Below are 14,987 nucleotides of genomic sequence, written 5' to 3' on the forward strand. Positions count from 1 at the left end.
AATAAAATTGGCGAAGAATTTGAATTTATAAAATGTAATTATCGTAATTTCAGAGTGAATTGAAATCGGTACTTTTTTATAAGAAAAAAAAATATATCCCCGTTAATCAACTGGAATGGAAGATCTATTAAGATGATTTTCAATATTAGATTTCATTCAACTCTTTAGTCATATGCACATTAGAATAAGATGCGTTATATTATTATTTTTAGAATCAAAAAATTTTGTTAGCAAAGTCTGCATTTCACGCTCCTGTCCATACGATCTTATACTTTTTTAAAAAGTTTAATAATAAAATTTAAATAATGATGATAAAAATAAATGAAAAAATTTATTACGACACCCCAGTGAGTTCTCGCCCCCTTAAAATCATGACTTAGGTATAAGCAACTTTTACAAGAACCTCAAAGGTTCGAACATTATGCGAAATGTACCGTAACCGAACATTATTTTTGACATAATGCCATTTTTAGGTATAGAGAGTGAGGAATATCAAATCTCACTCATAAATTCACTCAAAATAAATTATTAAAAGTTCTTTTCGAACGGGACATTTCGCCGAAAGCCATTTCGCCGAAAAATAATCTCTGGCCTGAGTTATTTATAATTCTGCATAATGTTGGCTCTATTTTTCGGCGAAATGGCTTTCGGCGAAATGTACCGTAACCATTTTTGGTTTTTTAGAATTAAAAAATTTTGTAAGAAAAGTCTGCATGAATGATTTTCAATATTAGATTTTATTCAACTCTTTAGTCATATGCACATTAGAATAAGATGCGTTATATTATTATTTTTAGAATCAAAAAATTTTTTAAGCAAAGTCTGCATTTCACGCTCCTATCCATACGATCTTATACTTTTTTAAAAAGTTTATAAAATTTAAATAGTGATGATAAAAATAAATGAAAAAATTTATTCCTCACCCCACGACACCCCAGTGAGTTCTCGCCCCCTTAAAATCATGACTTAGGTATAAGCAACTTTTACAAGAACCTCAAAGGTTCGAACATTATGCGAAATGTACCGTAACCGAACATTATTTTTGACATAATGCCATTTTTTGGTATAGAGAGTGAGGAATATCAAATCTCACTCATAAATTCACTCAAAATAAATTATTAAAAGTTCTTTTCAAACGGGACATTTCGCCGAAAGCCATTTCGCCGAAAAATAATCTCTGGCCTGAGTTATTTATAATTCTGCATAATGTTGGCCCTATTTTTCGGCGAAATGGCTTTCGGCGAAATGTACCGTAACCGTATATCTCCGGACTAAACCATTTCCTGTGCCACAAACTCGAATTACTTAATTAACCGGCAATGCATTTCTTCAGGTGATTATTTGCACATTCTATAGTATTTTCTCGGATAAATGCTAAGGAGTGCAATAAAAATAAAGTGAACGCCTCCCAGCTTTAAATTTCCCATCTTTATGTAATCTTTCAGTCATTTGGATAAATCCATTCTTCGAAATGTATTTTGGATTATATTCAAGAAGTTTCTTAAATGGATAACGAACACGAGAACACCACATTTCTGGTGTTTCACCACTATACCTATATTGCAGATTGTTTAACGCCTGCACTACTACAGGATTTATTCATTATTAAATGAGCCCCTAAGACACCATATGCAATTATATTAAGGGTCACTAAAGGCCTTTATTTAACAAGGTTATATATTATAATCCAGCTGTAAAATTTAAATATAAAAAACAAATAATAAAAAAAAACATGAAAAATAAAAAAAAAATAAAATTTCAAACTGTGGTCAATCCACAAGAAACAGTCTTTGTTTTGATCTTTTGTCTTCTTCTATATACTGTATAGGGAATGTTAAAAAGTGAAACTAAGCAATTCAATCAAATGCTATTTAAAAATAAATTTCAAGTAATTTATTTCACAAGTTCAAGTAAATAAAAGGCTTGATAAATCATTTAATATGCCATTAAATTTTTAAATTGATTATTCATTTCAGAGTTTAATCTAAATAAAAGTTATCTTTCTGGTCCAATATGATTTATTGTAGTACTAGCAATTTTTGGAAAGTATTTAAAAACACATTAAGTTTAGAACATAATAATTTTCAAAAATAGTCTAATGGTTATTTGATTGGAATATGATTATATATTCTTATTAAAAAGGCTGAATGCTAGTAGAATTAAATAAACAATGTTAAAGAAGGGAATGCCAAAAAAAAATCATGTTAAAAATATTCAAGAAGGCATTAAAATTTTCTTTGTGTATATTCTATATAGGTTTCTTATATATCACATTTATATATTTTTTTTTTTTTTTTTTTTTTTAATGATTTATATAAGCTTTATTGATATTAAGTTTATATACCATACAAACAAATTATCATGAGCTATATCCACCCAGTAGGATGCAATCATCAAAATACCAATACAAATAAAAATAAAAGTAAATAAAAATTATTGATACTATGTTTATCTATAAAAAATTTTTTTTTTTTTTTCCCATTCCTTTTCCTTTCAGAATTGATGAATTTGAATTCGTAATAATGTTAGTCATGTTATTATTAGATCTACTATAACATTGTCAATAATATTTTTTGTCTTCTTATAAGCCCAACTATACCACCAGTTGTTACTAATCAATAAGCACATCTGATCATGAGCTTTTTTCCCCATTCTATAACACTTTGATAAAATAAAATTTTCATTCATTGAGTTTTCAGATTGTACTGTATAGCTCAAATATAATATCATCCGAGTATTACAGTTTGATCTTTCTGTGAAATTGGTAAATCATTCTTTTTTGCAGAATGTTTATTCTGTCTTGACTGTTTCCCTTGTTGGTGACAGGATTTTAAATAACGGTCCATATATTCAGATTTATTTAATTTGTCTTTTCTTTCAATATTTCTATCCTTTTCCCATGCAATAGTAGCATTACATCTTGGCAGCCAGATTAGTTCTTTAAAGTGAATAATAAAAGAATCCAGGAGTGAGGCCAGAAATAAAATGTTCTTTGACTCTGAAAATCCAAATAACTGTTTTGATACTTTGGAAAGATTAGTGTTAATTTTAGCTTAAGGCTAATAAGCAAAAGTCAATAAATTTGTTGTTGTCATATTGTGATCCTAGTATCTGTTTTAGTTTCTCCCTTATGGCTTTAGGTGTATTTTTTTCCATATTACTCCATTTTTGAATTATATGAATCACATCATCTTGCATCCTGTTTTTAATTATAGGCCATAGATCCTTATTGGCATCACATTCAATAAAATGATATATGTCTTCTTCTTTGTTATCATTACACCTGGGACAAACAAAATCTTTGTATATATTTGGTTTTCGCCGTATAAGAGTGGCACCTATAGGGAGAAGTTTAGCAAATAGTTTAATAATAAATATTAAATGCCAATGTTTTTTAACTGAAATACAATTAAACCCTTTATATCTGCGAATTAAGTTCCAAGTTATGTTCCAGGCAATTGGTATTTCATGTCCATTGGTTTTTAGCATTGACCATTCTGCTGCCACTCTGGTATTCATTAGAGTTTTGATAAATTTTCTTAAGTTGTATTCAATTGGAATCTGTTTAAAAATTGGAAAAAAATCTAACTGTTCTATTACTATAGTTAAACCTGTTGTTAAAGTAACATCTGCTGTTACTTGTGTTCTTAGCTAAATCATCTACCATTTCATTCATAACATCTCCACTATGTCCCTTAACTTTCACTAATACTAGATCCATCTTTTTTTCTTGTAAAAGAATATCTATCTTGAGTAATATTAAAGAATTAGACTGCTTCAATAATTTTTTGCCCGATTTATTATATTGATTGTTTATCATGTATATGGCGCTTTGACTATCTGTGTAAATCTTGATTTTTGCATTCATAGGACCTGTGAGTAATGCTAGAAATATAGCCACTAATTCTGAACGTGTAGATGAAGGCCATAGTGATACATTTGCTTGGGCTGACAAAGCAGGTTCATTATTAACACAAAACGCCGCACCCATGTCTGTACACTAAATTAGGATCTTGTTTACCCATTGCTGTAGGGGTGCTTGAGAGAACCATCTGTATAATATTCTACCATTGTTCTTTCTGCTAGTATATTTCTAATATTCATTAGTTGCGTTTTCAAGTTATCATCATCTATCCATCTGTGAATCCATATGTCTTGGACTATCGGTAGGCTAATTATGGGATTTGGAGCTAATGTTGATAACCTGTCATCAGGTATCGAGACATTAAATTGATGGGTTGATGACAGCCATTCACTAGAAAAACTCCAGCCGCACATATTAGATTCTTTATTTAATATTGCCACTTTACAGCAGTGAGCTGGTATAGATCGTCCCATGTCCTGCCAACCAATTGTTCCATTATCATTATATCCCGGACGATAATTCACTATAATCCCCTGTTCATGACGTCGTATCTTATTAATTTTGCCTAATGACCATACATCTGAATCTTCCTGAATAAAAATAACTTGTTTGCAGTGCGCGTCCGGTATGATATCCAGTAAAAAGGCCCAATGATCAACTTCGGCAATTTCCATATTATCAATTATTGTCATATTATCTATTCTGGATGTGCACAAATAAGCCACATCACGATACCATCTAGCTACCCTTCCTTGTACCGGGAGTAATGCTAATCTACGGTATTGCTTCCATGTCATAAGATGTATACCTCTAATAAATAATTGATCAATATAGAATATCGGGTAATGTGGATGTATTGATCCGAATATATATTTTGTAAGCTGATACTGTTTAAAGAACTTTAATAACGGCTCTTTTCCTCCTGAAACATTCCAGGTTGTTCTATCAATCGGGTCCGTTGCCATAGATATATCGAGAACTTTAGCTATTACTAATGCATTAAATGAGATGTTTTTCCTAGTTTCGAAGTTTTATCCAAGGCATTACGTGAAGATCACAGTCAAAAATCGGATCTGTGATCAGTAATTTAAGCTGCGCGTCTCTGAGTCTGATATGTGTAGATATCGCTGCATGTGAATCGCTATTCATTCTAATCGTTAAGTCCGTTATAGTATTGATACAAAATATTTTCCATGGATGGTCCAAGTCAATTATTCCTCATGAAATATCAGCGACGAAGGTGTGTTCTTAGGTAATTTCATCCAGTTTTTAAATAACTTCATTACTGGAGCGAATACGTGATTCCAATCTTGCTCTGTCAATGTCATGATTTGAGCTATATACATCAGTCTAGGTATTAATACTCTATTGATTAGGTAAATACATTGACCAGCTGGAACGAACTTCCTACAGACTGTGTCGCAAAAATTTTTAATTGTCACGGATAGGCATTGCATCCATCTTCTCCTATTCGGCTTGTTGGAGAACCAGACCCTGAGATACCTTATTTCGTCATCTGTGGCTTGAACTATGGAACGATCCCGACTTAATTCAATAGTTTGTTCTTGTCGTTCTAATGTCGGGTTGATGATTATCATTTTCGACTTCTTAGTGTTGATGTCGATATCATTAATCGAATAAAATTCGTTTGCTATATCTACTATCTTTTGCATCCTAAACTTTGAGGACTCTAGAAATACTGTATCATCTATATATGCACATACGGGAACCTGAAGCCTGTATTGCGTCCATGTTTTAGGATCATTAATATCATTCGGCCAGTTAACTTTTATTTCATAGCCGCTATCTTTAGTTTGTTATATTCTTACTAAAAGCGGATCATAGAAAATTCGCCATAGTAGTGGAGAGAGTGCATCGCCCTGATCAATTCCGTCTTTTCCAGTGAACCCATCACTTAAACCATATGCAGTGGCTACTCTAAGGGATCTGTGTTTGAAAAGGGCTATAATCCATTCGACCAACAATGCCAGAATGTCTATACGAAGCATGGCTCGTTTTAAAACATCTAACCCAACTGAATCAAATGCCTTTTTCATGTCCTGTATGAGGACCCATAGTTCCTTTTTATTTTCCCTAGCGTCCTCAATAAAATTGTTGACTAGGTGTATTGGTTCGTTTGTGCATTCTCCTGGTAATCTGCAACAATTGTAGCCCTGAAGTACATTATATCGTTTCAATACAGAGCTCAACCTGTTCGTGATCATCTTTGTAAAGGTTTTTCGAAAACAATCCAACAATGCAATAGGTCGAGTATTCAGAATGTCGTATTCAAAGTTGATGGGCTTAGGTATGGGAAGAATGACCGATGTTTTCCATGCCATGGGTACAAGTCCAGTTTGTAGCGTCAAGTTTCCGAATTTGACCAAGAGGAGGACTAATTCCTCAGGTAATTGTGTAATAATTTTATAATTAATACCAGACAACCCTGCAGCTGACTTTTTATTTAATTCTCTAACTGTCTTGTTCCATTCTTCTTTAGTGATCTTCTCTATTGTAGATTCCATCGCCTCTTTGAATTTACCTGCGAGTTCATAAATTTGTTGCCAAAGCGGTGTCATTGTTTCCAGTAGTGTGTTTCTTTTTCTAAACATTCTCGCGAAATCATTGTCCACTGCTTTCTTAACTTCACCCGGTTCTGTAGCCAGTCTCTTAGTCGAAATTCCTGGTTCCTCATTCACTAGTACCTTATCTATTATTATATTAGTGTGAGTGTTTCTATCTAATAAGTTTGACAGCCATGTTGTTTGATCTTCTCGTGTAATTTTTACTCGTTTGTCTATTTTGTCTTTAATGGACTTCGTTTCTGCTGATTTATATTTTTTGTAATCTGCTCTTAAGCGATAATTCACTTTTATTTTAAGAGTGTCAAACCATTCTTCTGAAAATATGTCATGTGTGTCTATGTTACATTTGTTATTGTCATCGGTTGATGTAACATAGTCTTGATTATATTTGGCAATTTTAATTGTCCATCTTGATTTGGCGTCCTCATTTGTGAGCATTCGTTGGCTGCCATAATAATAGTTATATAATAATTGCAGCAATTTATTTGTATGTCGTTCCGGTCTCGATTTCTTTTTGTTAAACCGTTTAAAGGTATTATGGAGCCTGAGAACTTTCCTAGGGAGTTCTATATCCGCTGCATTTATTATGATGCCGTTGAGTTTTTCCCAATACCTATTTATATTTTCCTGGAAATACTCCGCTAGGTTGGCACTATCTTCGAGAAAATCTTGATCAAGATTATTTAGTTGGTTTTTTATATTAAGCCGGAAGTTATCCCACGTTTCCGTTTCGATGTTATCACAATTATATATGACTCTGGTGTGGGCAATATCAGTGGGTAATTTATCATATACCGTATTTTTCCTGTTATTCCGTATGAGGGCTGAGGTGTCCATGGTTAATGTAATAATATTGTGGTCACTGCTTGTGATGAACGTTGAAGGAGTAATTGAAAAATTTAACAGTTTATTACTGTGGGTTTCTGATACCCAAATTTGGTCTATTCTCGTGCTAACACCTTCTTTGTGACAAGTGTTCCCTAGTTCCTCTTTATTAATTTTCCTATATGAATCTATAAGACCTAGTGTCTCAAGATCGTTAAAAAATTTGGGTCTTGAGATATGTTGTGGTGGAGTTCGATCTATATGACTGTTTGTAATCAAATTAAAGTCTCCCATTAATATGTGTACTATATTATTTGATTTTTTTCTTATAATTTCATTACACATTTCTTTTTTAAGTTGTTCAAGGGTATCGTGAAGGATTGTTGGCTTTTTTTGTGGTGCCGCGTAAACAATCCAGATACAGAACATAACATTTCTAAATAAAAGGTATACCGAGAGTAGATATGGTGAATGGATTTTATGTCCTTGATAATGTTTGTTCCATTTCCTTGAACATATTAACGTGACTCCTGATCCCTTATTTTTGTCGTGTTGTTTACTTGACCAATAAATATGAAACTGTTCTTCAAAACTATCAGGCATTTTGAAAAAACCGTTCCTCTGGTCTAAATTGGTTTCGTTTAAAGCCATAATGTCCACTTAGTTTTCCTGCATCCAATTTAATATTCTATATAGTTTTGTATTGTCCCCTGCCAATCCATTAATGTTGTGGGTTCCAATATGAAGCGTAAGGTACAACGCGTCTAAGTCTATTTGTTGTTGTTCCTCATATCTAATACGTTGACTAAGTAAAAAACTATCAATATTTTCTAAACTAACTTTGTTATTGTTATTGTTATTCTGTACTCTAATGTTCGACATAATTGTAGCATTGTATGAAATTTTATATTAATGTTGTCCATTCTATTAGATCTATTCGTTCCAGCCAAATAGACCCCTCAAATTTTCAATGAATATATTAAAAAATATTATTGTTAAAAAAAAAAAAAAATTTGAAAATTTTTGATTATACAATAAATATTAAAATTAAAAGAAATGAAAATCTGTATAATGAATATATCACATTTATATTTGTTAGTATTATTTAAAAATATAAATAGTATACATGCCACCCAAATTATTTTGAGCTGTCATAATTATAAGTAAAATTCCAAATTTAATTATGACATTCGGCCTTTGTCACATGCTTTTTAATGACCTTCTCGTCTTTGGTCTAGTAATGATAAACTGTGTGAATTATATAATAAACATTTACTTCCTTCCCATTCTGCTAAACGCCATAATCATTTTGCACGTCCAGCCAATTCTCAACATCTGCAAATTGAATACGGCGTAATATTACGAAAATTTACGCCTGCGAAATACTCCGTAAATTTACATAACCTTCGAAAAATTACGCAACAGTAATATTTCGTAATTTCAATGCAATATTTCGTAAGTTTACGCGTAATATTTCGTAGAATTACAGTGTAATATTGCCATGTATGTAAATTTTACATCGTAGAATTTCTTAGATTTACGGTGCAATATTTCGAAACTTTTCGAAAGTGTAATATTTCGTAATTTTACGTCGTGGGATTTTCGTAGGTTTACGGGTGCAATATTTCGAAACTTTTCGAAAGTGTAATATTTCGTAATTTTACGTCGTAGGATTTTCGTAGGTTTACGGGTGCAATATTTCAAAACTTTTTGAAAATGTAATATTTCGTAATTTTACGTCGTAGGATTTCGTAGGTTTACGGTATAATATTTCGAAACTTTTCTGAAGGTATAATATTTCGTAATTTTACATCGCAGAATTTCGTAGGTTTACGGTATAATATTTCGAAACTTTTCCGAAAGTATAACATTTCGTAATTTTACATCGCAGAATTTCGCAGGTTTACGGTACAATATTTCAAAACTTTTCCAAAATATTATTATTTCGCGAACTTTTTTCACAAATTCAAGTGATTAATATATGTAATTACAAAATAACATTTTTCACTGTAACTTACACGTAATATTTTAGAAATTTATGTAATTTTTGTATTTTTATTCGAAATATAGCTACAATAAATAATTTGTATTTAAAACTATCATAATATTGCGTTCAATCTCGTCAATAGAATTTTTTTAATCTTATTTGTCGCTCATCTTCATTTATTTGACTTTCGTTCTTTGACTTTTTATTTTTCAACTTCACTTCTATTTCATCTGTGATTAATATTTTGCTATATCTGATATTATAAAATAAAAGTCATTTGGATAACATTATTTGTTAATATCAAAAGGATGTGTTGTAAAGACAAATTGTTATTAAAACTTAACCTATAAACATAATTGTAATAAAGTCATACGAACATTAACGAAATTATGAAGTACATACCTTCAGTCCTTTTACACTGCTACGTTGATAGCATGCGTTAAATTCATTTCTGCATCAATGAATATTACAAGATCAAAAGTTAGACCAACAGTTATCATTATGCGTGATTATTAATATTTTTTATAAAAAAAAAAGTAAACTTACGAACATTAATGAAATTGTGAGGTACATACCTTCCACTCCTTCTACACTATTACGTTGAGAACATGTGTTAAATTCATCTCTACATCAAACAAACATTACAAGTTCAAAAAGTTGGACCAAACAGTTGTGATTATTATTAAAAAGTCGTAAACATACGAACATTAACGAAATTAAGGAATACATACCTTCCATCCCTTCTACACTATTATGTTGGGAGCACGCGTTAACTTTATTTCTACAAGTTCAAAAGGTTAAACCAACAGTTTCAATATGCGTGATTATTAATATTTTTTATAAAAAAGACGTAAACATACGAACATTAATGAAATCGTGAAGTACATACCTTCCATTCCTTCTACACTACTACGTTGAGAGCGTTAAATTCATCTCTACATCAAACAAACATTACAAGTTCAAAAAGTTGGACCAAACAGTTGTGATTATTATTAAAAAGTCGTAAACATACGAACATTAACGAAATTAAGGAATACATACCTTCTATCCCTTCTACACTATTACGTTAAGAACACGCGTTAACTTTATTTCTATAAGTTCAAAAAGTTAAACTAACAGTTTCAATATGCGTGATTATTAATATTTTTTATAAAAAAGACGTAAACATACAAACATTAACGAAATCGTGAAGTACATACCTTCCATTCCTTCTACACTACTACGTCAAACAAACAATTACAAGTTCAAAAAGTTGGACCAACAGTTGCGATCATACCTTCCATCTCTTCTACACTATTACGTTGAGAGCACGCGTTAACTTTATTTCTACAAGTTCAAAAAGTTAAACCAACAGTTTCAATATGCGTGATTATTAATATTTTTTATAAAAAAAGACGTAAACATACGAACATTAACGAAATCGTGAAGTACATACCTTCCATTCCTTCTACACTACTACGTTGAGAGCGTTAAATTCATTTCTGCATCAACGAATATTCAAGTTCAATAAGTTGGGCCAACAGTTGTCATTTTATGTGATTATTAATATTTTATAAAAAAGACGTAAACATACGAACATTAACGAAATTATAAAGTACAAATACCTTCCATTCCTTCTACACTACTACATTGAAAGCACGCGTTAACTTTATTTCTACAAGTTCAAAAGTTAAACCAACAGTTCATTATGCGTGATTATTAATATTTTTTATAAAAAAGACGTAAACACATTAACAAAATTACAAAGTACAAATACCTTCCATTCCTTCTACACTACTACATTGAGAGCACGCGTTAATTTTATTTTTACTTTATAAGTTCAAAAGTTAGACCAACAGTTATAATTATTAATATTGTATAAAATAGTTAAATTATGGAGTATAAATACTTTCCATACCTAAGGTTGCTTGTCTAAACCTCTTCAAAATCCTACGATTAGTTTCGTCAAAATTTTACTATAGATTTATTATAGTTTCGGCAGAGTTTTGGCAGTTTCGGCATTTATAATAAGTTTCGGCAGTTTCGCCTTTCTCCAAAGTTTCGCCAGTTTTTTAATATAACTTTAATATAGTTTCGGCAGAATTTCGCTTTTCGGCGAAACGCCATCTTGCCTAAACCCCTAGGTTTCGGCAAGCAACCTTATCCATACCTTTACCATTATATTGTACGCAAAACTTTCCATGAACAATTATTAATATTATGAAATAGTCGTAAACCTACGAATATTAATGAAATTATGAAATATAAATGACTTCCATACTTCTACTATATTGAAAGTACGCGTTCATTTTTCCAGCAGCTGTTGCAAAGCTTTTTCATGTATAATTTATTAATATTATAAATATTCATAAAGCCTATGAATATATATAAATACTTTCCATGATACTTCTGCTAGTCTTCTGCTACGCAAATGTACAATGAGCGGTCCTTGCAAAATAGAGCGTATAGAGAATATTAAGTTTGTTTATTTAATTCGTGTTTAGCTATTTTTAGATGATCACATGAACACATGTATATGCCATAATAGGTTAATTTATCAAATTTACTAGATTTATAAAATTAATTCATAATCTGTGAGTCAAATTATATGATTTTGGTAGAGTCCTAAAGAATTCTGACCTCGACTATTAAAAAAAAATTCTTGCATGATAAATATAAAATTAAGAGAAATATGCATGACGTGTTGATAATATATACTATATAAATAATATAACAAATAACTAGAGGTTAATTTGTAACACTTTTCACAAATTTATAATTTCTTATGGTCGGCACTCAGCATCAGACTTGATAGAAATAAATTTAACTTTCCAAATATTGCGAAAGAGGAACAAAAAAATGAATTTTAACAAAATTGATAAATTTTGTGCGATCAAATTCAAAATAATTTTGTGTTTCATGGATAAAAATTCTTTTATTTGTTTAACAGTTATCAGCCAAATGAGAAAAACTCAAATTAATAAATTTTATATACAAATTAATCGCAAAAACATAAAATTCACCAGTCCTGCCACACCAATAAAAAAAATATCTTACGCATACAATAAAATTCACCTTATTATACATCATCATCTTCATCTTCAGTTTCATTTCCACTTTCTTCTTCCTCATAGCTATTATCTTCAAAATCGGAATATCTTATGCCCGTTTGACTGTTGATTTTTTTATTTAAAGAATAATATGATTAGCCATGAAATGATATTTTATTAAATGCTACTACAAAATTACAAACTTACTAAAAATTTTTTAACTTTTTGTTTCATGATATTCTTTTTACACCTTATTTCGTCATGATTTGGGTTTAAAATTGTTGAGCAGATCGCAAAAACATACTGTATGCAAGTTCTGCATTAGAATGGTCATTTTGGAGGGCTCTGTCAATAACGCTTGCTAAAACAATCGAAGAATTTTTGTCCTTGGGATTCATTTTTTTGAACAGGCCTTCAAAACAATCTTTAACTTCAGGTTTTCTCTCCCACTTTGCTACTTCAGACGGCCCGGCATTTGTGTTTATAGGTGGTAAATGGGATCCGAATATAGAAAAAATAGCCTCCCTTGATTTCGAGGACAATGTTCCTCTTACGGACCGTACTTGTTTTGTTAACTTTACAAAGAAAGTTAATACTTAATATTTTATTTTATTTTATTAAACATTTTGTTATCGAATAAGGACTTACTTGTTTATGTATATTCTCGTTGTAATACGTGATCCAATCGTCTTCAGTAAAATTAGAGAAAAAACTCGCATGGTTCAGTACTAAATATCCTTCAATCAAAATAATTAGAACGTAAATAAATAATAAAATTAAATATTTCAAAGATATTCCTACCACTATGAATGATTCTTTAACGCTTGATGACAAATTTATTTTATCAGAAAGTAAATTTTTTAATTCGGATTTAAACTCGTGTATTTCTTTACTTAAAGTATCAATTTTATTTTCAATCTTTGTTAATCGATCTACCATAATTACAATAAATATTAATTACAAGATAATTTTATTAATTTCTTAAATATTTGCGAATACCTTTAATTTTTGAATTTACAGGAAGCCATCTCTTAGTCTGAAGAACGTTAACTTCGTCATTGATGGTTTCGCTGGTGTTGATGTTGGTTTTACTGTTGTTGTTTCTGCTTCAGCTTCGGCTTCTATCACTGCGCTTGTGATTCCCTTCGATTAGCAATTCCTCAATTTTCTTACGAGAGGATTCTCTCAATTTATTTCCTGATTCCATAATGATACTTTTGAAAAATGGGATTTCTTACAATTTAAGAAAAAAAAAATATTTCTGAAGAAAAAAATTGACCATTATTTATGAAAAAAAAAAAAACTCTTTAAACCAAATCAAGCAATTTTTCGTACCAGTCATTAACAGAAACTTTCGAATACTCAATAATTACATCATGCAAATTTTCGTACCAGTCATTAAGCAGAACCGCAGAAACTTTCTTAGTAATAATTATATCAGTCGAGGAAATAAAAACAAATGCGCGTGAACATAAGGATAAATCGCATAATTACTCATTATTCTAAATTAACCAAGCAAAAAAACTTTCTTAGTAATAATTATGTCAGTTGAGGAAATAAAAACACGCACGTGAACATAAGGATAATTTCGATTACTTACTCATTATTCTAAACTAGGCGTACCAGTTATTAAAGCAGTAACCGCAGAAACCTTTGAATATTCAATAATTATATCACTTTATATGGAAATAAATAATTACGCGTGAACATGAGTTTTTTCCTTGTTATTATTATGGATAGAACCGCATGATTTCGATACTTACTCATTATACTAAACCAAGCAATTTTTCGTACAAGTCATTAAAGTAGAATCCGCAGGAACCTTGAACCTTCGAATATTTAATAATTATATCATTGTTATATCATATATGGAAATAAAATATAAACACGTGAACATGAGTTTTATTATTATGGATAGAAATTCGCATGATTTCGATACTTACTCATTATACTAAACCAAGCAATTTTTCGTACAAGTCATTAAAGTAGAATTCGCAGGAACTGCAGAAACCTTCGCATACTTAGTAGTAATAATTATATCAGTCGTATCTTACATGGAAACAAATAAACATTAAAGTTTTTCTTTGCACGATAAAAAATTTGTATAATTTCGAACATAAGCATGCATACACAGAATAAAAAATCTAATGATACCACTCCTGAGTGAAATAAAATTCAAACTCATTATATATTAGTCAGGGTTGTTTGATCAGCATTTTTGATATTAGTTGGTGTGACCGATCAGACAATGAACTCCAGTCTAACCAATAAAAAATAGAACAATTTACGAATCAATTGTAACTATGAATTTTAACAAAATTACGATCAAATTCAAAATAATTTTTTGTGTTTCATGTATAAAAATTCTTTTATTTGTTTAACAGTTATCAGCCAAATGAGAAAACTCAAATTAATAAAATTTTATATACAAATTAATCGCAAAAACGTAAAATTTATTGATTTGTTTTTTGAAGGAGATGCTCTTTTAAATGATTATCAAATAAATGTAATTTATAAAATTTAGAAGAGTGGGGGCATTTTTTTTTTGAAATTGTACATATCAATTACTAATTCGTAATATTTGTTATATTATTAATATATTCACCAGTCCTACCAAACCAATAAAAAAAAATAATAAATTTATTAAAACAAATAAACATATATATAATTATCTTATGCATATAAAATTCACCTTA

The 14,987-nt window shown here is 30.3% G+C and overlaps 1 protein-coding gene across 1 annotated transcript; it reads right to left on the reverse strand.

Annotated features, from left to right (window-relative positions):
- Nucleotides 1-12,320: 12,320 nt before the first annotated feature.
- On the reverse strand, nt 12,321-13,230 carry OCT59_030165 (uncharacterized protein; the record flags this gene model as incomplete). Its single annotated transcript, XM_066146486.1, has 4 exons — nt 12,321-12,414; nt 12,491-12,497; nt 12,596-12,866; nt 12,940-13,230. The coding sequence occupies 4 exons, from the start codon at nt 13,228-13,230 to the stop codon at nt 12,321-12,323; spliced, it is 663 nt and encodes a 220-aa protein (XP_065995126.1).
- Between the last annotated feature and the right edge of the window lie 1,757 nt (nt 13,231-14,987).

Source organism: Rhizophagus irregularis, chromosome 9, assembly GCF_026210795.1.
Source record: "Rhizophagus irregularis chromosome 9, complete sequence".
NCBI classification, from domain to species: domain Eukaryota; kingdom Fungi; phylum Glomeromycota; class Glomeromycetes; order Glomerales; family Glomeraceae; genus Rhizophagus; species Rhizophagus irregularis.